General features: G+C 44.5%; 1 protein-coding gene and 1 non-coding gene across 5 annotated transcripts in view; one reads left to right on the forward strand and one right to left on the reverse strand.

Moving 5' to 3' along the window:
- The window catches only part of LOC135386161 (uncharacterized), a 93600-nt gene that overhangs the window by 12983 nt on the left and 56843 nt on the right, over positions 1 to 23774 (reverse strand). For 3 of the 4 annotated variants that reach the window (XM_064615928.1, XM_064615927.1, XM_064615925.1), the window contains exons 1-3: positions 3951 to 4134; positions 3104 to 3219; positions 1762 to 1911 (exon numbers count right to left, since the gene is read on the reverse strand). In XM_064615928.1, the coding sequence (XP_064471998.1) occupies positions 1762 to 1911; positions 3104 to 3219; positions 3951 to 3972 (288 nt within the window). In that variant the 5' untranslated portion in view covers positions 3973 to 4134. Of the gene's footprint in view, positions 1 to 1761; positions 1912 to 3103; positions 3220 to 3950; positions 4135 to 23774 lie in introns of those variants that run through there. The other variant, XM_064615926.1, reaches the window with a different exon arrangement.
- On the forward strand, positions 1156 to 1228 carry Trnat-ggu (transfer RNA threonine (anticodon GGU)). The gene has a single exon. It is a non-coding gene; the product is annotated as a tRNA-Thr (tRNA).

The following is a 23774-nucleotide window of genomic DNA, read 5'->3' on the forward strand; positions in this document are numbered from 1 at the left end:
GCGGGAATACGTAAAGCTGTACCTGCGAACGAGCAGAATTTGCTGAACATAACAGGAGTAGCAGAATAGATGTTGCTAGCTTGATGACGTTAACGTTGCCTTGAGTTTGAGGTAAAACACAGGACGAGAACACACGACATAGTCCGTCGTAAAACGCAGAAACATCCTCCAACTCTTCCGTTGTATATGGTGTGCTCCAGGGTTTAGTTCTCTAAAGCAAGGAACCAGGTTATGCATGCTTGCATATGCAATTCTTTTGTTTTGGAAACAAGTGTGTAATGACAAGTATCTGGATGTGGAATTAACAGGCAATTTGTTGTGGAATTACCATATCCATGACGTCTCCCAAAAAGCTAGTCAAACGCTGGGTTGCTAAAAGGAGTACTACACTTAAGTCTCTATAGACACAAAGCTGCGTGTCTACAATACTGTTCTCCACAGTCAACTGGAATCTGCATCCATTATCTTGAAACCCTGACAAAAATACTTAGTGAATCAATTTGTGTCCGTACAAAATAAAGGAGCCCGCTTTATCTACAACAGATACGATCGAGAACGCATTTCCGAAGTCAAAGAACTAAAGGCTGCCCCACTGCCCACTGTTTTTATTGTTGCAGTCCCACGGTTAGAAAATAAGATTAGTTCATACCTATAAACTCAGCCAAACCTGTTTCCCGTATGTGAACGATACCCGTCATCGCTCAAACCGTGTTGGTCCTGCTTATAGGTTACAAACCACATTTAGCACAACCAACCAACACTTCAGGCACTCATCTCCGCCGGAAGCTATAAGCCACTAGAATTCCTTACCAGAAAATGTTGGAACGTTGAGTAGTCCTACAGATTACACCTAGGTGTGTGGAAGTATGTAATCATTGTATCCTCTCCATCGTTATGCCCCCTTCTGTAATGCTGCGAGGCTTTTAATGCATGTGAATATATAAATAAAAATCCAGTGTGACGTACTACACATTTCCGAAGTTTTCGAGACCCGCCACCACTATACGTGATCCACCGTTGACGTGGTAAAGTGCGACATGATAGAACTGATGTTCTGAGGCTAGAACAACATAGAAGGGACAATCACATACAAGGCCTCAAGTTGCCTAAGAAGATGACGCAGATGACGGACCCTGGAAGTAGCTGAGGAGGCGTGTTAGCTTAGCTCAATTGGTAGAGCTCTGGACCGGTAATCCAGAAGATGTGGGTTCGAGTCCTACAGCTGGCTAACCTTTTTAGTGACTCATCTTTCATTGTAAAGTGCGAGTTGGGCAACTTTCCTTATGTTGTTGGCTCACATCTGCTGGTACCGAAACTGGAATGTCCAGGTCAACCAAGACTCCGCAAGCTTCAACCATTCCTTCGTACCTCGTAATCAGCCAGCCCCTTAACGATCTAGTCGCTGGCAGAGGTCATGTTCACAATATTCCAATGGGCCTCTGGAGCTCAAGCAGTCTTCCACGGCGTCAAAAATGCTTCAGTGCCTTGCTGTTTTCAGGGCGCTCCTAGGGCCCCACCTGGAGGAGTTTTGTCACGCAAACGCGACTGAAGTCGCATTAGTGCGTTCCACAGCAGCTCATCAAACCCGATCGTGGCCGCTGACATAGCTGCTGTATTCGCTGCAACGCGTTATGTGCCTTCAATCGCATGGCAGCTTATCCCGCTGTGAAGCCCTTCTGACATTCTTACTCTCCACGGCATGTACAAAGGTATTAGTCTCCAGTACAACATTTTTTTTCGTTCATCAATCGCAATACTTACCGAAAGGTAGTGAGCCGCGACTTGGTTCGGCGTCATAGCGCCGATGAGTGGGTAGTTGACGACGGGCAGGAAAGCAGTTATGGGTTTTGGAATAGAGTTGAACGCCCACAGAAAGAGTAGAAGCAGCACGAAATAGAGATACTTGCTTTCCTGGAACATACACGTATACGTACGCAGTAATGTAGTAACGTTGTCTCGTAGTACAAAGCATTATCAATGTATATTATCCCATCTGACGATGGCGATGTGTTATGTTGGGTTTGTGAGAGTCCGTTTCTATTCGAGAACAGCAGCTGAAGAGACTGAAGAGCAAACTATGGGGACTCTCACGCGAACATGTCACTTACACTGGTGACTTTACCTTAACATTGCGAGGTCTTTTTACTTGAAACGTGTTTTACCAGCTGTCGCCTAGTCGTTACAGCGGGCATCCTGAGCATGTGTTGATCAGCCTCTTCTTCCTCAGTTATTTATTCTTTGACGAAATTGACTTATACCGCTGTCAGATGGGTATACTTACGGCCTCAACGGTTAAGGTCTTAAGTGCATACGGTCACTAAATTCTTGCCAGACGGTGAGTTATACGGCCTTTGCGACAAAACTGAGGTGTAAGGGCAATGGAGCTCCCGCAAGACAATTTACAGCGTTCCCCCGAAACTGTCGAAGTCTCGTTACCAAACGCCATGAACAAGAGGGCGCACATCTCCTTCAGTTCGAAATCAAATGTTTTTATGAGACGTAATGCGAACTTTTTTCGTGCTCAAAACGCCTTGGGATTTTCTAGTGAATATTTGTACTTTGCTTCTCATTATATCTCGCATTATATCTCGTATATTGGCACTCCTTGTCGTCTGCATCCAAAACTGTGCGCGCACAATAAAGCCTCGAAATTGCTTCAAAACAAATATCACGTGCTGTTTTTCAAATTGGCTAAGTGCAAGCCACACGTTGTTTCGGAGTACTCACAGTGAGAACCAATGTGATTTAACTACATTTCATTCAACGTTCGCAGATGTGTTTATCTGTGTAGACATCAGTGGCAAAACGCGTTCACGGATACCGTCTGGCAGCCTCCCAGGGTTTAAAGCCATATTTCAGCTACGGCCTTTTCTTAATGCCATTGCCTTTTGTCCACTTAGCCATGGTATGCCACTTGCATGCCACGTCCGTGAATTAGACATTTTGTCATTCCAACCAAACAAAGGGCCAGCATGCAAAAATAGTGAAAAAATACTGCATGGAATATAATCGTTAATGCTCTGCTTAGATGTAGTTGACTCCTGGAGAAATACAACATGAGACACCTCATTATTGCGAGCAGGTAAATCCTCGATAAGCTTACTTGGGACCCGTCGTAGAGGATGGGGGACAAGTAGATGGGAAGGAAGTAGCCCAGGTGTGCGTATCCACCCTGAGCCTTCATCCGTAGACCTTTGAGCATGCCCGTTCTCTTGGGTGCTGGATTATTTACATATGTGGATTACTTGGAATGCTGTAGCTTCGAATAATCACATGGTGTTACACAGCGCAAAGATGCACGTCGTTTTAGCAAGACCGACATGTTATCAAATGTTGTGCAGGCATTTGCACATTAAAATTTCTACGTCCCTCGTCTTATAGGGTAGATCCTGGACCTAGCAAAGACGTAGATCGCCATTGCTAAAATATGGTTCCAGCGAGCGTTTCTGAGGAGATCGATTTGAACACGATGTTCCCTACATTCACGCCACCAGACGACGCCACCCCTAATCAAAAGTGTCAAACAAATTCTACGTCTCCCCTAACATGTCTCTCTAATTGGCCCTGGAGAACGTACACTATAGAGGGCGGTCGCTGTACCCGCGAGTGCATTTCCGGTTAGGCATATCAGTGAATGCAATCTTACGTACGTTGTATCCCCGAAACTTCGTTGTGTTACATACTTGGCGGGTTTTCACACCGGACAGCCAAAGAACGAAATTACAAAGAACGAGTGTCACTTTACAAAGAACGAAGGTTGTAGTGTTGTAGTGTGTGTAGTGTAGTGTTCGTTACATGCAACCGTTAGGAACTGCCTGGTGTACCTCTATCGAATGGATGGCGCAACAAAATTATCATACGAAGGTGCTCACATAATATTGGAGACATTAAAGGGCTGAGGAGTGCGCATCGTTTACCCACAATCGTATAAACATAACTTATTCCCATACCTGTGCTTGCTCGGTCTCCCATAGCTGTCCTCTACAGAGACTCCCGTGATAACCTGCAGATGTCCAGAATCACCCACCAGAGGAGTACAACTGTTCCTGGACTGCCGAGTATGGTTCGTTACAGAGCGTGCCCCTCTGCGTGCACCCAACCACTTCTCGCGTGATTCTTCTTCTTCTTCCTCACGCAAAATGGCGATGAGGCCGCTACGATGTCTATGACTCTTCTTCGTCCAACTTCTTGGTGGTGGTGGTGGTGATAGGGCTTGCCGTTGTCGGCCTCGCGTATGTGGGCAACGTCACGACTCTCGCCCTGGGGAAATGTGCGTCCTGGGCCGACTTCTAAGGGAACTGTGATCCAACTTCTTGTTTAGCCTCCACCACAACATGACACCGTATCCGCAACTGTCACTTGGGTTAATATGCTTCTTCCTCTGCTTCCTCAGAAATGCTGACCGTGTGAAATTATTCTTGTTTTCCTACTTCTTCGTGTGGTACACAGACAAAGGCAATAGGCCACGGATCACGGGGGGATCGTGCGTCCTGGGTCGACTTCACAGGAATTAACTATGCCGTCATTTTTCTTAAAGCGTCTGAGGAAAACCCAGGAAAACACCCAGACAGCACAGCCGGTGCCTGGATTCAAATCCGGGTCACCTCCCAGTCTCTGCGTGGCATACCATCATCGTAGCCACCTAGGCCACGGGATCTTGTGCCGGGACGTGCAGCATGTCGCCATACAAACGTAGGATGATAATTAATAATGCTCCCACGAAGACACTACAAAACGGTTCTGTAACTCACAGGTTCCTTTTTTGTCAGATATAGTAAGGTAGCTTGTGCTTGGTAAATATTCACTGGACCAAATTAAAACCGTCTGAAATATGACAGTCACCGAAAAAAAAAAACAGACAGCGGCGGGATTTGAACCCACACATCTCTCGATTACCAGCCGAGCGCCTTGACCAATTCGACCCCGCTGGCGTTTTCTGACTACCTGCATGGGGGCTTCATTTGACAGACGGGACACGCATTCACTCTCACACTCACTCCTACAGTTCGCCTTTCTCACGCACATGCATAGACACAAGTGCGGGGCAGCGGCATCTAGTGAACATGATGGAAAGTAATTCTGGAAAGATGTACTCGTATGTCCCAGTCTCAGCACAATTACTTTCCATCATGTAAAACCATCTGGTTTACCAGCGAGATATGGTGTTCGCGAAAGACGGTGAAACACGTAATAAGAAATAAAAACCAGCTGTTCATATTAGTTATGATGGTGTACTTCTATCGCGACCATGGTGCTCCACGGCTCACTATAATGAACCATAGTGCTACTCTGACATTTCATTTGTTCTGCCGCACACACTGCATTGTATTTTCATTTTATATGCTGTCCGTTTCATTGAACAAATATGGCAGAATTAACGCGAATCCTTCGCGCTATTTCACCAACAGCGATTCGCTCTGAGATCGAACGGTGTCGGCGCGCTGCGGAGAAACGAAGAACTACCGTAGTGTGAATAGCTTCCTCACGTCGTCTGTTTTTACAGGTTTATTCCGCGTTCAGTGCAGTAGGTTGAGCGTTGGGGAACCGAACAGTACCGTACCATTGCGACACAAATGATCTTTCGGTGGATATACACTAGAATTACAGAAAAGAACCATCAACTCCGAACATCGGCCGGCGTGTTATCCACACTAGAAAAGTGACGGTGTCGCCCCCTATAGTTCGATCTCGCAGCGAATAGCTGTCTGGTCCACCTGAGACATTACGGTTGCGTCTGCGGAGAGCAAAGAATCCGCACGTCTGCGCATGCGCTGTGGATGGGTGGATGAATAGTCGCTTTTCTGGATTGCAGCGCCATGGATAGCGCTGGAGTTAGGGAAGCGCCATGGGATGCAGCTCTTTTCTCAGCGCACATAATGCGCGTATTCTTTTATTACACGCGTTCCATTTCTTTTTCATTCAGCTTTAAGATTATTGTTTTTACGAATAAAATTCCAAAATTTGCTCAATTAAGGTCACTTTTTTTGTCACCATAATAATTGTGTGTAAAGGAACGGGAGTCACAGATAGGTGGACAACAGCTCGGGGTGCAATGTCTCCCCGCCTCTTCCAAATCGATCCTAGACTCAAAATCTTCCAAAACTGCCAGGTTGCACGGTTGCATATGCACGATGAGGAACGTGACTCTCCGATCATATAGGGCACACACCGGGTACAGACAGAACTGTGTGCGTTAACCCGCAATGTGCAGCTTACAAAGCATACAAAGTGGTTGTCTGTGTAACGTCCCGTCTTCTTTCCGCATCATATCTACGTTTGATCCAAACCAACTCGCTCGCATGAGTGCTCTCGCAGATTTCGTTTTCTTTCCGTCGTAGAAATGTTGGTGCAGACGTTCATACATGCATCCTTTATCTATTTATTTATTTTAGAGATGACAAAAAATCCTTGAACGGGACACACGAAAAAGATGCCAGTTGACGAGGAACATGTTGCGTGTAGCAGAATTAATGTGGCATTCTTTTCCAGTTGCATACTAACCCCCCTGTCCCCCACTCCTTCCTGCTATCCTCTCTCCATCTGTCCATGTCTGTCCGTCATTCATAGCCACAGTGGATTGGCGGCGCTGACACGGAATTAAAAATAAATCTTTTCCACACAGTGTGGCGGAAGAACCACCCAAATGACAAGTCTATTTAACTGCTGCTGTTGTGCCTGAGGCACTTCCCGTATCGTTGATTTTGCTCCGCCCTACATAATGCATACTTTACATGATTGTATGTTGTACATGGCTTCGTAGATCTCCCGCCCATGCGGCAGACTTCGAACTATACAAAAAGGGGTCGGCTTTTAAGAATCCGAAAAGACACACCCACCCACGGGTGAGGAAACACACGAAAAGACCGGTTCAACGCCCAACTCATCGCACAAGGGCGCAACGCACAACCACAACGACCGCACCACTCGGCGAGGAACGTGGCTTCTATATTTTGGTTTCTATCCAATGCGAGAATGTAACCAGAGCGCATGCGCAGAGCAACGGATTCTTTCACCTCATCCACAGGGGTGACACAAACCCGCCATTGTTGTAACTACCCTCAAGCGGGTGCCTTTGGCAAAACTGCCACCTTGTCCTGGTCGCACGTCATAGAAAACGTAGTTTTGAGGTCATGTGACTTTGTTTACATCTCGTTTTGCGGCTTACCGACATATTTCCGTCGTCATAAAGCCAATAGATTAATGTATTTTGCTAGTGTAAGCTATTCGGTGCTTCTTAACCAACAGGGTAGCCCATTTCTCCTTAGTTTAAGTACATCGCATCTGCTCAGTGTGTCTTAAGGCGCCGTCGTCATCACATCTTTGGGAGTCGTCAACAGTACGAGGCCTTATGTACAAGGCTGCGCGTATTACTGCGATATTATCGGACAAAAATAATTACCATGATCGAAAGACATCCGAAACGTCGTGCAGAAACAACAATTGCATTATATACAAACGGTTTGGCCGCCGATCACGGGCGCAGCCATCTTTAAGGTCACGTGTGCCTTGACGTTTGCTGTGACGTGCGACCGGGACCTGTCCAGGATGCATTTCGTTCGCCCAGCACGCTTTCGTCTACGGAGACAATACATTGGATGCCACCCCTGTCGTCTCAGCAGACGCGGCCGACATTACAACTGAGACTGAAACTGTGGCACCCTCTATGAGGCGCGGGCGGAAGCGCTTTACTGGGTGCTTCAGACACTCTTCCACAGACTCCAGAATCTCTGCCCCCTTTATACCTCCACTTTACAGCTATCGCTGTAAAAGATACGCGTGCTCGGCATCCTCATCGGTCATACTCAGCAAGCGTAGTGTGTCCTGGCCTCTCTCGTCTCGACGGACTAAGTCCGGAAAGTGTACGGAAGAGTTAGTTTCATAATCTTACCGAGCCCTACGAGATGGCAATCTGCTTTCGTTGGCCATGGCTACTGATTGTGAGGAAGAAGAACTAGAAGAAGGCGCACCAGAACTATGCCCTTGATCTTAAGAACTCCTTTGAAGTGAGACCCAAACCACTGAATGTCGGGCCAGCAAGACAGCGTGGGACACACACACAAAGAAGAAAGAGCTGTACACATCGGAAACGTCCAAACTTCGACAGCCTGCTAAAGTATGGGAGCGTATATGTAAACAATCCACCGTGTAGCAACCACAATGGGATGAATTTACACGAACTGAATCTAAGGTCGAATTCTAAAGGCGCGAAGCTCGGTATCAGGCACGATCGACGCTTTCAGAACTTTTTTTCCTCGCGAAATATTTACTCGTTTTATGACTAGAGGCCCTGCTCCACCGTTTCGATTGAAGTACCTTCCGCTTACGTGTTAGATACCTCCATTCATGAACTATGTAATGGAAGCATTCACAGTCGTGCCCCCGCTTGTCTCCCTTTGAAGCGCCGTCCAAAGTCATGAGGCACAGCTATCTCCATAGCAAGGCTTTGAAATACTCACAAGAGGTATTGAGTGCATTTGAGTGTCTCGGATTGCCGTATTTCAAGGAAGCCATGTCGGAGGTAATGGAAAAAAGAACTCACCGTAGGACATCGGTGTTTGATATGGTGTTCACCTATTTAATTCGCCCACGTGTATTTGTACTATGTATTTGGTATTAGAATATTCGTCTTGCAGCCATTGGAGTTGTGGAGTGGAGGCCGAGTGGTGGTGGAACGATGGGATAGTGTGAGGCGGATGTAGATACGAGTGTCGTTCAGGGTTGACCGAGGCTGTTGCTCGAGGAAAATCAGGAAGTAAATAGGGAGTTTTAGAGAGGCATTTGTGTCCGAACCAAACGATCGGTTCTGTCGGTTCGGAAAGCCAATAGGAAGCGCCGCAGTCAGAATTCTTTAGCAAATCGGAAGAATCGTTCATCGCCAAATGTATTCCAGATGGATCAGAGGATCAACTGGATCGTGATGAATCATTCGCATGTTTTCTTGTAGTAAATATGACATAACGCAGTGCAAGACTTTCCCTTTGAGGAAAGCTGTAGTTGAGGCGAGCCGGTCGGTCACAGTGTTATCAACGCGCTGTCAAGCAGACGCTGGCACAGTTGGGGAGACTGGATCTCACGTTGATGAATCAGGATATAGGAGGCAGTTTTGCCTTGAAAAGGGTTAATTAACCATGTGACAGCTACTTTCGATGGTTAGACCAAACAGGGAACGACACAGGGATGAGCACTTTGCATAGCTTTAATGTGCCTTGAGTATACACAAACTTGCTCGCACACAATATTTAATCCCATGAACGTGAATCTTAAAGGGGCACAAAACAAGTCGACGAACACTCTCCAATTATTATGTTCCATGAAAGAACGCAGCTCACGGTATCCAAATATGAAGTTCTTTTGCGTCTAGCGAGCATCTTTAACGCGAAACACTGTCACTCAAATGGTATAATCGGCGTGAGCCTCTCCTTATTCTTGGAACCGGGTCACGTCATCACGTATAGCAACACCGAATTCTAGGCGCTTGAGGTGGGAGATGGTGGTGGTGGTGATGATGAAAGGGCTTGCCGTTGTCGGCCTCACGTATGTGGGCAACGTCACGACTGACGCCCTGGGGAAATGTGCGTCCTGGGCCGACTTCTAGGGGAACTGTGCCGACATGTCTGAAAGCGTCTGAGGAAAACCCAGGAAAAACCCCAGACAGCACAGCCGGCACCGGGATTCGAACCCGGGTACCTCCCAGTCTTTCAGAAAGGTGGTCAGAAAGGAGGTCAGAAAGGGGGTCATCTTCGGCCTCGAACTGTTCCTCATCCCGCTGAACATTTTCACTTCCGGAGGCATGTCGCGAACGCCCACTGTCGCTATTGGGCTCGTTATCCGTGGGAGAGATTTCGCTCTCCTGGCCAATGACGGATCCAACTGGAACAAGCTGCAGCTCGCGAGGGAACCGGTTGCGGGAACATCGCGGTGACCTCACGTAGCAATACAGCACTGGAAACATAGTGCACACGTGAAATAGAATATTGAACATGACAGAACTGATGTTCTGAGGCTGGAACCCATAGAAGGGACAAATACATACAAAGCCTCAAATTGCCTAATAAATTAACGATGAAAGATGAAAGTCGCTGAAAAGGTTAGCCAGCTGAGAAGATGCGGGTTCGAGTCCTACAACTGGATAACCTTTTCAGTGACTTTTATCTTTCATCGTAGAATATTGAATGTTTTTGATGCGGTTTGAACTGGCTATCTTGGATTTGACAAGTGGGAATATGCTTAGAATTGACCTCACTTCCCGATATTACAACAAAATTAATGTATAAGTTTCCCGCACTCTAGATGGCTGATGATGCGTGACGTCAAAATGACGTGCCGCTATTGTCGCCAGGATATCGCAGGGCGGGGCATGATGGCGAAAGAGTGTAGTGAATATTTAGTCGGTTTGGAGCCATTATTTACTTTTGTTTTACGACAACAATTTCTTTGAAAACGTTCACCGTCGGCAACGTATATCACAATGCATTTAAAAAAAAGTGCGCCTCGTATACGCTTGTCTATTGCACCTTTAAACCGTTTTGGAATTCTATGAGGGGATGTGGGTCAGGTCCCATTGAAAATTACTAATAAATACCATGTGTTATATGGCTCAGTCGAAAGAGCAGCATGTTTAAATGACTCGGTCTGTACCAAAGGGCAATGCCGGGCTGCACCGATGTGTGAGCACAGTGCCGCTAATACAGCTAGTTGGACTGGCTAGTAAGCAGGGAAATGTAACAGAAACGGTAACAGAAACGATATTACACCGGAAATATAGCAGGTAGCGGTAACAGAGACGGAAACGGATATCGCACAGTTAGAATACCTGAAACAGAAACGGAAACGACAATAATTTACGATAATGATTCGGGTACCGCAGGACCCGAATTATTGCAATTCTTGACCATATCATGTAGATAAATTTATGAAATAAACCTCAATGAAGGAAACTAAAATTAACTGAAGAACTAAAACTAAAATGAGCTATCAAACTGGAGCATTAAAGTAATTAGTATACAGTAAATAGAAGAAGCATAGTTCTTATACGCTTACGGTGAGCTGGAAGTGTCAAGCGTGAGTAACATTCCTGGAAACCATGTTCATATTAGCTGTTCACAGGTATAACGTACCTATATGTGTATTTTGAATAAACCTTGCCTCTTGTATGCATGTGTCTCTGGAGTCCTCAAAATAGACTTCAGAACGTAGAGGGAGTAGGTTTTGTCACGGTCTCAATTGTCTTTTTTTAATAAAAGAAGGAGAGAAAAGAATGAAGCAAAACAAAAAGCTGGAGGTGGGGCGGTACCGAAAACCGAAACGGAAACGTAACGAAGCGGAAGCAACAATGGTGGTAACCGAAACTGAAACAGAAACAAATAAGGGCCAGTAACGGAGGTGGTAACGGAAACGAAAAAGATTCCGTTACCTTTCCCTGCTAGTAAGCGGCATCGACGCATTATTGCAGATTATTGATGAGTGGGACGAGTGGGACAGGGTGGGACGAGTCATCCGAGTGTTATACCTCCTAGAGTGCTGCGCTACGACCTATCTCGCTATATCTTAATTTCATATTTGAAAAGTCATTATCTACGGGCCCTTTGCCAGATGACTTGAATATTGCTCTGTTTACGGTATCGTATCGACATATCGACGGTATCGACATATCGACATCAACAAATATATCTCGCGTAACGAAAATAGGTCAGTGCGATCCCGGCATAACAACACGTTTGTTGCCCCTTTTTCTCGAATAAATGCATTCAGGTTCTCTTTTTTTTTTTTTTTCGCGTACAATAACAGACTGGAATGCACTAGCGTACGAGATAACAAATGCTTCATCATTACATGCGTTCTCATCAGCCATCGTCCCACAGTAGCTGTAAAGCCCTTCCTCTTTATATGTTCTGGTGCTTGTTCTAGGTTTTCATAACGCTCTATTCTATGTATTACTGTGTTTGAATCTTTTTTGTTGTTGTTGTTTGCTCTTCATTTATACATCCAAAACATTGTAGCCTGTTCCTGCTACGGTGGCCAAAAGGCGATTAGCAGTATATAATAAATAAATAAATAATAAATGTTGTTCGCATTTACAAAGGAGGTTCCAGAAAAGATGCCGCAAGTTATAGATAAATATCCCTAACTTCGGTTTTGGTGCAAAAACATGGAACACACTTTATATAAATAGATAACGGGCCACTTGTTGCGCAACAACTTATTAAGTAAAGAACAACATGGATGTCGCAGGGGCTTATCTTCTAATACGCAACTTGTAGAATTTTACCACGAGCTAGTTGCTTATGTGTACGGAGGGGCCCGACGGATTGCATTTGTCCATATTTCCGCAAAGCATTCGATGCCGTATCGCACTCACTCCCTTTGTACAAACTCAAGATGTTCGATGGAGACTCGTCCGGGACAAAGTGGATTGTGAGAATTACTTGATACACCGCTCTTAAGGCTCATTTACACATGTTCATTTCAAAAATTTCACATTTCGTTTCAAAAAGCGGCGCCGTCACGCATAGCCGAGCCGCCATCCTGAAAACGCGCTTCGTTGTTGTTGCTACGTCAAGATCGTACCGACACTTCCAGCTCTATTCCTCAAAATTTACATTGTGAAGCATGTAATCCATTTTATAATTATCGTGAAGCATTTCTGCTGGAATTATCATGGAATGAAATCGTTGGAACGGCAGACGTGACACAACAGCAGAGAAAGAACGGCAGAAGAAGCGAGACACATGTTTACCTACCGACGACCAACACACGGTCACACACAAGTCGTGTTTATTTTCGTCGATTCCGCAGTTTGCGCAAATTCCCAGCTCATCTTTGATACCTCAGACACCAAACAACTATTGGTGACAAGGAATTTACTCATGCGGTAGCACCAAACACACACACACACACACGCACAAACGACAAAAGATCCCAGCGCGGTATCGGGAGGCCCGCCATTGCCCGCCGGCGCCAAAAGGAAGCCACCTCCACCCCTCCGAGCGCTCCGATTGGCTGGATGAAGAGCGTTCGCGTTTCTGCCCTCCGAAGCTGCAGCACGGAGCGGTTCACGAAAAGCAGCTGGAAACGCTCCGCGGCTCGCGCTTCGCGGCGCCGCGAACGCGAAACGCATTCAAAAAACGCATGTGTGAATCAAGCTTAAGTCTGTCGTTTTGAACGGTAAACGCCCTCCTTATATAGATGTCACGTCGCTGTACCTGCGGTGTTCTGTATGAGGAGCTCTTCTATTTTTTTTGTTTTGTTTATATGACATTTCATTTGACATTTCGTCTTCCGTTTGCCGACAACTGTGTTTGTACAGAGATATCCAGAGTGAAATCGATGTTACACCATCTGCAACGAAATCTAGTAGTCGTACAGGGAAGCCTTCCATATGAATCCCAGCAAGTGGGTTCACATTTCGTTTGCCAGACGAAAGAAAACAATTATGGGACAGCATTACATAAGCGGAGATTGCGAATGGAACTTACATGTGAATAACGTGGTAGTGAAGGCAGGGTGAGCACTTAACTTTATTCGAAGAAACTTAAGGTCTTCACCTCCTAACTTACACAGATCTGCTTAATTAACCTATGATCGTCCCAATCCTGCAATATGGTTGCGTTGTCTCGGTCCCTATACCTAAGACAACTTAAGAAGTTAGAGCAAATCCAGAAGAGAGCAGCCAGACTCGTTCCGAGTCTGCACAGGGCTGGAAACAGTTGCATGAAGCAAGGATTAAAATGACAGTCGCTTGCTTCTCGCCGGAAAAAAGCTCCAGCTAAAATGTTTCTACTTAATTATTTAATGAGACAGCCGGATAGATAAGACAGTTAAACTTGAAACAATTAACGGCATATTGTGTGTTCACATATTCGTTCGCGATATCGAAGTGTAGGTGACGTGGCGGCGGATCCATAGTGTGGATCGGCGGATCCATAGTGGCACGATCCGGCGCAGCAGGCCCACGCTTTTCTACGCAGTCAGCTTTATGTTTCACATATATAAAGGATGCTTTGCCGATGTCAGTGCTCCATATATTGTGGGTCTTTATAGATCAGAGAGAATTTCATCAGGATTTGCATGTTTGTAAATACTCTTCTAGTTAAGACCATTGTACAGTGAAACAGGCTGTCTGAAGAGCAAGTGTGTTTGTTGAATGAAACCATCTCTTTTTGTTCATTGTGACGTCCCTGCTGTACGCCTTCGAGCAGTGCACGGTAAACCTTTAATAAAGAATGAGATGAATAAGAAGACACACTGTGTCATCACTTGGTCGGAGCTTCATTAATCGTCTGCAGTCATGTAGCTGCTATATGGGTGACAAACACGAAAGTAAGGGTTCATCCATGATGCTTCGACCACCATATTCATGCTAGATCCCCGATTTTTCCCATCCTACAGACTGAATGTTTATGATAGCAATTTCTGTTGTTATACCTCAGAGACAGGCTGTTAATGAAAACCATCACGCATTCATAGTACGACAAAGCCATTTAGTGAGATTTAGTATATCGCACACTATCGCCTTTGCGTGAGGGATATAGCGTTGGTGGCTCTGCGCAAGCACAGGGCACAAGCAGAGCTTTGCGCATTGCGCAGAAACACCGCGCGATATCTTACGTACGCGAAGACGACAGCGTACGCTATACTAAAACTCACTATTGACGACCACAACATCATCCGCTAACGCTGTTCCCACGTAAAGTACTACTTGAGCGTGTACTGCTTAGCGAAAAATGCAGTAAGAGCGGCGCCGAGCGAAGGACCGTGGTAAGAGAATAATGAAGTTTGCTCTTCTAGCAGCGGCCTGTCATACGAGCTCTACCTGCCGCGGAAACCACCAGAGCTGGCATAATCCTCCATGAAGCTCAGTAGTCAATATACTGGAAAAGTATCGTGTTATCAACGTAATCCACGAGTAACCATGGTGACTAAGGCGTAATGTGACAATGACAGTAATGTTGCTGTAACAACAGCCTGTCGTAATCCGCCTAACGCTAAGTCTTGCTGCGCCTGCCCACATTCTGACAGGACGTAATCCGCTTGAGGGCCGCCGACTGAGATTACAGCGAAATCTGCGGTTGGCTCTGTGAATGACATGTCGAATGTTGGGTAATCCTTTTCCATGTGCTACTTCCTGCTTCCTGATATGCAATAACAAAAGATATACGAAAAAAAAAAAAACACGCACACACACATTAGTGGTGTAGTTATTGTGGAGCCGGGATGGGGTGTGCAGAATCGTTACTCAAAAAGTCCGCTTCACACACCAAGCCGCCTTTTAATTAGGGAATATGGGAAACGATTCGGGAAAGATACGTAGCCCTTCACGCACAATTACGTCAATGTTCAGCAGCTCTGAAATTATCTCGTACTTACACGCTCTATTGTTGCCTTTGCTTACAGTTTCAATTTGGGATTTCAAAACTTGATTGTGATGCTTACAATTTCAAAACAAAATGGAAAATTCAGTGGCGATTTAGCGCTAAATGCGAGAGAAATGCGTTCGCATTAAGCGCCTTGTCCGGTCCATACTTGACTTCCGGTTATCCACTTCTTCGTGTTTAACTCGACTTCCGGTTCTTCATTTGCGGTCTAACCTGACTTACGGTTGTCCTCCTCCGGTCTGTACTTGACTTTCGGTTCGACACTTTCAATTACTATATGCAATCCCATTTAATTAACCTGTAATTAGCCTCAATTACTTTCAATTATCTGAAAAACCCTTTAATTACCGAAGGTAACCGTAGGTTACGTGAGGAAATTCTTGAACTTCATTTACTTCCCTTTAATTCCGTTTACTTGCTGTAATTACTCTCAATTCCGTTTAATTGACCTTATTTACATTTAGTTACGTTTAATTACCTCCGGTAACCTGCAGTTAAATTTGGTAATCCTTAATTTCATTTCATCTTTCGCCCCAGCCGCCCCAGGTGCCTTCGCAAGAGGGGGCACCTGACGGCAGGTTTGTCAGCTTGGAACTGCACAACTGCACATGAGCGTTCTTTCTTTCTCACTTACTTTCTTTTTTTCTTTTTTTTACAGAGCGTCTAGTGTGTGTGTTAGGTCGCGTAATCGTGCCCCAGGCGGAAGCTCGCCTCGGGACAGCTCTGGCGACATCCACATCACACTTTCGTATTCTGAATCAACTCAAGGGAGCCACCTCATACCAGGCCGATCTGCCTTCCTCCTCAAACGATAATGTTCAATCTTGCATCACGTCCTCCAGTGGACTAAGCACTATGTATTACCAATGTCACCTAAAAGGAGACTCTCTCGTGTTCATTTGCAACGTAAGACACCGTTCCTCCTAATTAGTTTATCTCCCTCTAGAATCGTAAACAAGAATAAGGAACCCCTTTGGTCGCCTGGAGCCAGACGCACGTGACAATGAGAAAGCTGTTGGCGCCAGACTGGGATAAAGAAGCGGGAGAGCATCCAAAGCTCTTCCAGCATGCAACACTCGCTGTTGCTCTGTAGGTTACGCGAGCCTTCATGCTTTGTCTCGCTCAGGGCAAATTGCCCAGTTACCGGTAATTACTTTCTTACACTCATATTGTCATGGAGTGTTCCAGCAGTTTTTTGCGGCCACCGAAAGAGAACACATTTGTCTTTACTGTGCAGTGCCGTTTATTTTGGGAGTTTTTTTTATCGCATTTCATAAATGATCCTCGCATATGTGGGTGTGAATTGGGTGCACATCTACATTGGTGTGTTAAGGGTGTACTAAGGGTGTAATGGTTTAAGGGTGTTTACCTTGTTCTAAGATGTTCAACAATGCACACTAAATCTTTTTACACCCTTTTTGGTGTAAATTGGATGCGTCATATCGCATACCTTTTTGAGTGTAACAGCTACACCCCACCAGATGGTTGTAATGAAATGCACCTTAACTTTTCTACACGCTCTTTGGTGTCAGTTGGGTGCGTCATATCGCACACCCTTTTGAGTGTAGCAGCTACGCCCAACATAGTTGGTGTAATGAAATACACCCTGACAATGGGGTGTAATGAGTAAACTGTGTGGAGGAATATAAGTGGCGTGTACACTGAGTCTTCATTTTCCTTCATACCAAAACGAGTAAGAAACACCAACATTATCTTGATGGTGGGTTGATCCGCCAAGCAATTCCTCACTTCAGTGTTTTTTGTGTATATACTCATATTAAACTTAGACACCTCACCCTTCGTTTTGTCTAGAATGCCAGCAGGGCTATCGACTTTACAGACGCTTGCAAGACAGACAATGTATATAGTATCTGTTTTCTCTTAGAAGGGAAATGCCTTTCTAAGTAAGCTTTTGCTTCGTCATCCCATTTATGCAATGTTTCACATTTACCTCTAAATTTAAGCGCGTATATCCTTATCCGTATATCAGGGCGTATATTGGTCCAATATGGCACCAGTTCGGATTTGCTGTATTGGGAAAGCACAATGCATTACAGGTTCATGTTTTTCATTTACTTTGCTTAATATGCATGGTACACTCACTGTGGAAAGACTATGGAAGCTGCACACGCGCCATTGCTTAAGCGTGTTTATTTATACCAAAAACTCAATCATGGTATCGTCCAATTACCAGTGTAGACCAACAAGACTCACACCCGCTAGGTAGATGTTACACCCTTTCAGAGGTAATGTGGGTGTACCATAACTCACACCCTTTTAGGTGTGAAAGTTTGAGGGTGTTGTGAAATACACCTTGACAGGTAGGTGTATTTCATTACACCTGCAAACTTTTACACTCAAAGGAGTGTGAGTTCTGGTACATCCACCTCAACCTCAAAACGGTGTAAAAAAGTTTAGTATGTAGTTTAGTTATTACACCCCATGGTTAAGGTGTATTTCATTACACCCACTACGTTGGGTGTAGCTGCTACACTCAAAAGGGTGTGTGATATGACGCACCCAATTGACACGAAGAAGGATGTAAAAAGATTTAGTGTGCGTCTTCACCCATCAATCGATTTTATTTCATTTGTACGTACTGCAGCCTTAACTAGAGGCTATTGTAGGAGTGAATTGAAGAACTAGACAGGAGGGAACTTACTCACGAACACTGCCATCTGTGGAGTCCCATTCAGTGATACACTACCGCAATTGTTACGGTGAATCGCCTCATCCCATCGTCATTCATGTAGTAGCTGTTGTTGTTTCAGTGATACACAGTAAAAAAAAAAAAAAAACTGTAATTGAAACAATCAACTCCACATGAATACTGCACCCAATTCAATCTATGCGCACGTATTGGGAAGGAAGCACCAGCAAAGGAAATATATTGTTCATATGGTGTTTTGGAGTGATGATTATCATTACTTATCATCATTACCATCATTATCATCAAGTGGAGTAACTTCAAGCTTGGAAACGGCGGTACGAGGCGAGAAATATGGATCATACCTACAGACAAAACGAATCGAACAGCCCTATTTTGGACGGTCTCTATAATTCTGTTCAAGATAAGCAACGTTGTATGTATAATTTTGTCGCGCCATATTTACTTTCAACAAAGGTTATTTTCATAATAAATATAATAAAAATATTATCATAAAGTTCTACTTCGGCACCGGAGATGCCGTTCTTAGGTTTAAGAAGGTTTAGGTTTGGGTTTTTGAAGTAATCATATCTACATAATCAGACCACGTTAATTTGGAGTTTAAAATTACTCCTAAATATTTCAATGAAGTTACTTGTTTTAATAATTTGACATTCATTTTATAATCAAATACCAGTGGTCTCCGACGATTAGTAAACGGCATGAAGGCGCATTTGTCTACATTTAGTTCCATGCCTCAACTGTAACACGAGTTGATTATCTTATATAACGACTCTATCGATTTGACTTGATTGAGTGTTACTTTCTGTAAGCCACGAGTAAGGTAATTTTGGATCCATCTATAGTTATATTATTGTTCCTCATTAAACATTTGAGTTTGAACAGAAGTTTATTTTGGCATACTCTATGAAACGCTCTGCCGAAGTCAATAGATATAACGTCGTTTTGATCATTAGCATTAATACCAGCGGCCAAACTGAAGGCAACCTCGATAAGCTGAGTAACAGTAGAGTATCCTCGTCTGAAACCGTTTTGACAATCAGCAAGAAGTGAATTGTCTTCCAGGAACCGAACTATATGACTATCTGCTCAACAAGCTTACATGTGGCTGCTGTCAGTCATTTGTTAAGAGTTGTTTGTTACCGTACTTAAAAATAGGAATTATGATATACTTCTTCCCTACCTCTGGAATCTTCTCTCTTTGGAAGGAATTATAAAAAGATAACTTCCAAGCATATTTAGATACCCATTCAGCAGAGCAAATCATAAACGTATTTGTAACCGTGTGAGGGCCACTACCACCCACCCTCAGTAAAAAATATATATAAAAAAATGCCGGAGCAAAGAATATTAAACCTTCCATCTCCGGAATATTGTCCCTAACTACAAAATTACTTTATTCATTACCTTCATGATACACCGAAGAAAAATTTGCATTGAAGTGATTGGTCAATGCAAGTGCATCGGAACACTGAGTGCCTTAGAAGCCGGCCCAGGACGCACAATTTCCCAGAGCGTTAGTCGTGACGTTGCCCACCTCCGTGAGCCCTTTCAGCGCCATCTCCACCACCAGTGCCATAAATTACAAAGAATTTCATTTTTGAATTCTTAGGAATAATACTATGTCAAAAAGTTCATGAAACATTGTAAACATTGTTGCTAATAGTAATATTTAGCAGCATGCATCGTGTATCTAAGAGTTTCTTTAAAAGTACAGTATAAATTATGTAAATGCTGAGATCTCCTCAGTTTTGCCAGACGGTGTTGAGCGTTTAATACCCGCGTCTATCCACGGCTGGTGCATATTTTTCTTCGAAAACCTAACTGGGACAAATCCAGTGATCCAAGATGCAATCAATCTGAAATTCTCCATACACCACTTCAACGTCAGCTGTTTCACTAAGGCTCACATACCCATCAAAGGCAGAAAAATTCGTCAATGACTGCGACGTAATTGGCTATAGAATAGTCAACGACGCGAAAAACACTGCAGTTATCCCTTGGAAGCTTAATGTTAACTCGAATGCAGCTTCATGGGCGCAATTTCGAGTATTAGTGATGATTCACCAATGATACGTGTAGGTAAGTTAACAGCTGTACTTAATTAAAAGTGGTTGCAAGGTCAATCAATGAACGTCCTACAAGAGCGTCACGATCCCAATATACTGATGGAACATTAAAGTCTCCCATAAGAATTAGCTTGGCATGTAATGAGCGGTTATGGTACATGTACTCTTTAAACATCTTAAAAATGGCAGCACACACACACACTTGTTGAAGGCATGGTTTGCTATCTAAACATCAGTGCGTGTAGACTTTTGCTTCGACGGGAAATGCGTTCCCTAATTTTCCGAGTCCTCGCAATAGTTTTCGCCTACTTGCGTATAGTGTACCATTGGCATTATAAATCATTAGAGTCCACACGGTTTGAAATTCCCGCGCAGAGAGACGTACGTGCGACGTAATCGTGACTACATCATGGCAACACGATGACGTCGCTTGGCACCACTTTCACGTGACCTCAACTGTGCGTTTGATTTGCTTCGGTCGCCGCGGAGGAAGGGAACATAGGAGCGGCCGTTTCCACCAGATGTGTGTGGGACTCCTTAGACGGTCGCTGGAGTCGAAACCACCATTACCTCCTGTTCCACTACGTGACTTCATTTTGAGTTTCGATTTGCATCGCTTCGTTATGTGCATCGGTGTCCGCGTAATTAATTCTATGCCACCTTTTATACGCATATTCTATTTTGACCCCCGGACAACACAAGATTCACCCGCATTCATGCCCAGATTCCTTTTCGTCCGGGGAGGGCGCTGTGTTATTTGGATCACGTGTGGGATTACGGGGTAGAGAGGACTACCCCACAATCCTACGCGCCGGCTGCGAGCCGCCTTCTAGAGAGGCTTTGTTGCCTCTATGCCTGCCGCGGAATCCTTCGCGTCCCACCGTGCCAGAGAGTCGAACCGAACCCGAACCGAAAACCGTTATTAACCGTTATTTTTGGCCGAACCGGAACTGAACCGGAACTGAACCGAACCGAAACAGTCGACGCCATCTTGGAGCTGAACCGGAACTGAACCGTTAAAAAAATACCGCTAACCGGTTCAAATAACGGTTCATACGGAACTAAAGGCGGAAACAACAAAACAACGAGAATTGGCCGACACAGACAAGTAAGCCTCAAACGCCCGGACATGTTTGAATTGGTAAGGGCGGAACTTTGCATATGGTGCATGAACATAAAACTACTTTTTCTTCTTTTATTAGCTTCGTAGCTTTAATGTTGATTGCTTGTTGTTGTTGTTAAAGTCGTGCCAGGCAGGAATGCTCTAGATTTGCTGGAGTCGCGAAATATATACAAATATGTTAACTTCAAAAGTGTTACTATTAACGTCTAGGACATAGACGTGATTGTATATAAGGATTATGGATCAACCACAGCGTTGGGTGGCTTTCATGAAGTGACATACACAGCTATACATGGTGTCCACCCTAACTGCAATCAATCAATCTATTTATCAATTTATTTACTCCCAAGAGTCCCTCGGGAGGGCGTTACATGGGAGGAGTGGGTTACAGGAAATAAAAATAAAAAAAGCGACAAGGATCATTTTAAACAACACAGCAACAACAACAACGAAAAAAAAAAAAACTGAGCATAAAAGGTTATCCACGGACGTTATACATTACTAACAGACACGCGAAAGCTAGATGGGTCAGGTATGGTGACGATACGAGATGGGAGGTTATTCCACTCTATGGCGGTTTTAGGAAAAAATGAATTCGAAAACGTGGAAGTGTTACATTTGACACGTGCTACTTTGAGTTGATGGTCGATACGTGAAGATAATCTATGAGCAGGAATGATGTAGGGTGACCGTATTGCAGGAGAGTGATAGAATTTATGAAATAATGATAAACGCGAAACCTTTCTACGAACGCACAGTTGAGCGAGATCGATGCATTCCTTGAGTGAGGAGATGCTCGTATAAGGTGAGTAGTTATTGGTGATGAATCTGGCTGCGCGATTTTGGACGGCTTCAAGATCTTGGGTGAGGTAGGCAGTGGACGGGTCCCATACGGCAGAGGCGTACTCTAGCTGAGGCCTGACCAGTGTTATGTAGGCCAAGCGTTTGACGTGAGGAGGAGCAGTAGAAAGATGCCGTTTTAGATACCCTAGAGTGCGGTTAGCCTTTTTCACAATGGAGGTTATGTGCGTGTTCCAGGAAAGGTTACTTTGTAGATGAACACCCAGGTATTTGAAGGACGTGGAAGATGGAACTGAAGAACCGCAAAGGGAGTATGAGTGTAAGTACTTAGGTGTTGTTCTGCAGAATGGAACATAACAACACTTGTCAATATTAAGCGGCATGAGCCATTTCGTATACCATTTATCGAGTGAAGACAAGTCTTCACAGAGAATGCGGTGATCTTCTGATGAAGAAATGCGGCGATAAATGACACAATCGTCAGCGAATAGCCGAATGGATGACTGAATTGACAAGGGGAGATCGTTGATGAATATTAAGAACAAAAGGGGCCCTAGGACAGTGCCCTGAGGCAAGCCTGATGATACAGGTTGAGATTCCGAGAAGGTACTGTTAACAAACACTGACTGGGACCGGGATGTTAAAAAGGAAGAAATGCAAGATAGCGTTGTAGGATCAATGTTTGTACTGCGTAGCTTGGACATTAGACGCCCGTGCGGAACACGGTCAAAAGCGCGGGAGAAATCTAAGAATATTACGTCGGTTTGAAATCTGTTATCAAGGTTGGTATGGAGATCATGGATGAAGGAGGCCAATTGAGTTTCGCAAGAAAAGCTTTTGCGAAAACCGTGTTGGTACGCAGAGATGAGTTCATTGTTTTCAAGAAATGATATTATGTTTGAGTGGATGACGTGCTCAAGAATTTTGGATGGGACGCTGGTTAAAGAAATTGGGCGGTAGTTAGCTGCGGAATGCTTATCACCCTTTTTGTGAATGGGGATGACTTTACCCACACGCCAATCATCCGGAACCGCCGCCTGTGACAGCGATTGACGAAAGATAGCTGTCAGATAAGAGGCAGAAACCAATTTAGTGCCTTTTAAAATTTTTGAATTGATACCGTCGAAACCACACGATGAAGAGATTGGGAGCGAATCAATGAGCCTTAGAATTCCGCTTTCAGTTATGACGATAGGGTTCATGTGAGGGCAAGAAGCTGCTGGGCATTCGGGAATATCGCTCAAGTCTTCAGCAGTGAAGGCACCAGCGAAAGTGATGCTGAGCAGTTCGGCGCATTGGTCAGGTGGTATTGGATCTCCGTTGTCCTGCAGTGATATTGTACCAGTGGTTTGCGATGGGTTAATCGCAGAGCAGAATTTTTTTAGGGTTCTGGACAAGGATGTTGAAAATGCCCTGAGAGAAGAACTTTCTTTTTGCGTCTTTTATTGCTTTTTTGTACAACAGAGCGCACGACCGATATCTGCTCCACAGCACGACGGAATTCCTTGCTCTGGCTCTTCTGAATAAATCCTTTTTCTTGTTTAGTAATGACTTGATGGATTTGCTGTACCACGGAGCATGAGATGAAGCAGTGATGGTCATGGATGGCACATGCTTGGTCACAAGGGAACACAATAGAGATTTGTAGAAAAGCCAGTTATCTTGGACGGAACGATGTGGCATGTTTGATAAAAATGAATCGAGTGACAAGGAAAGAGCCTCGTTAATGGCAGTGAAGT

The sequence above is a fragment of the Ornithodoros turicata genome, chromosome 2, assembly GCF_037126465.1.
Source record: "Ornithodoros turicata isolate Travis chromosome 2, ASM3712646v1, whole genome shotgun sequence".
Classification (NCBI taxonomy): Eukaryota; Metazoa; Arthropoda; class Arachnida; order Ixodida; family Argasidae; genus Ornithodoros; species Ornithodoros turicata.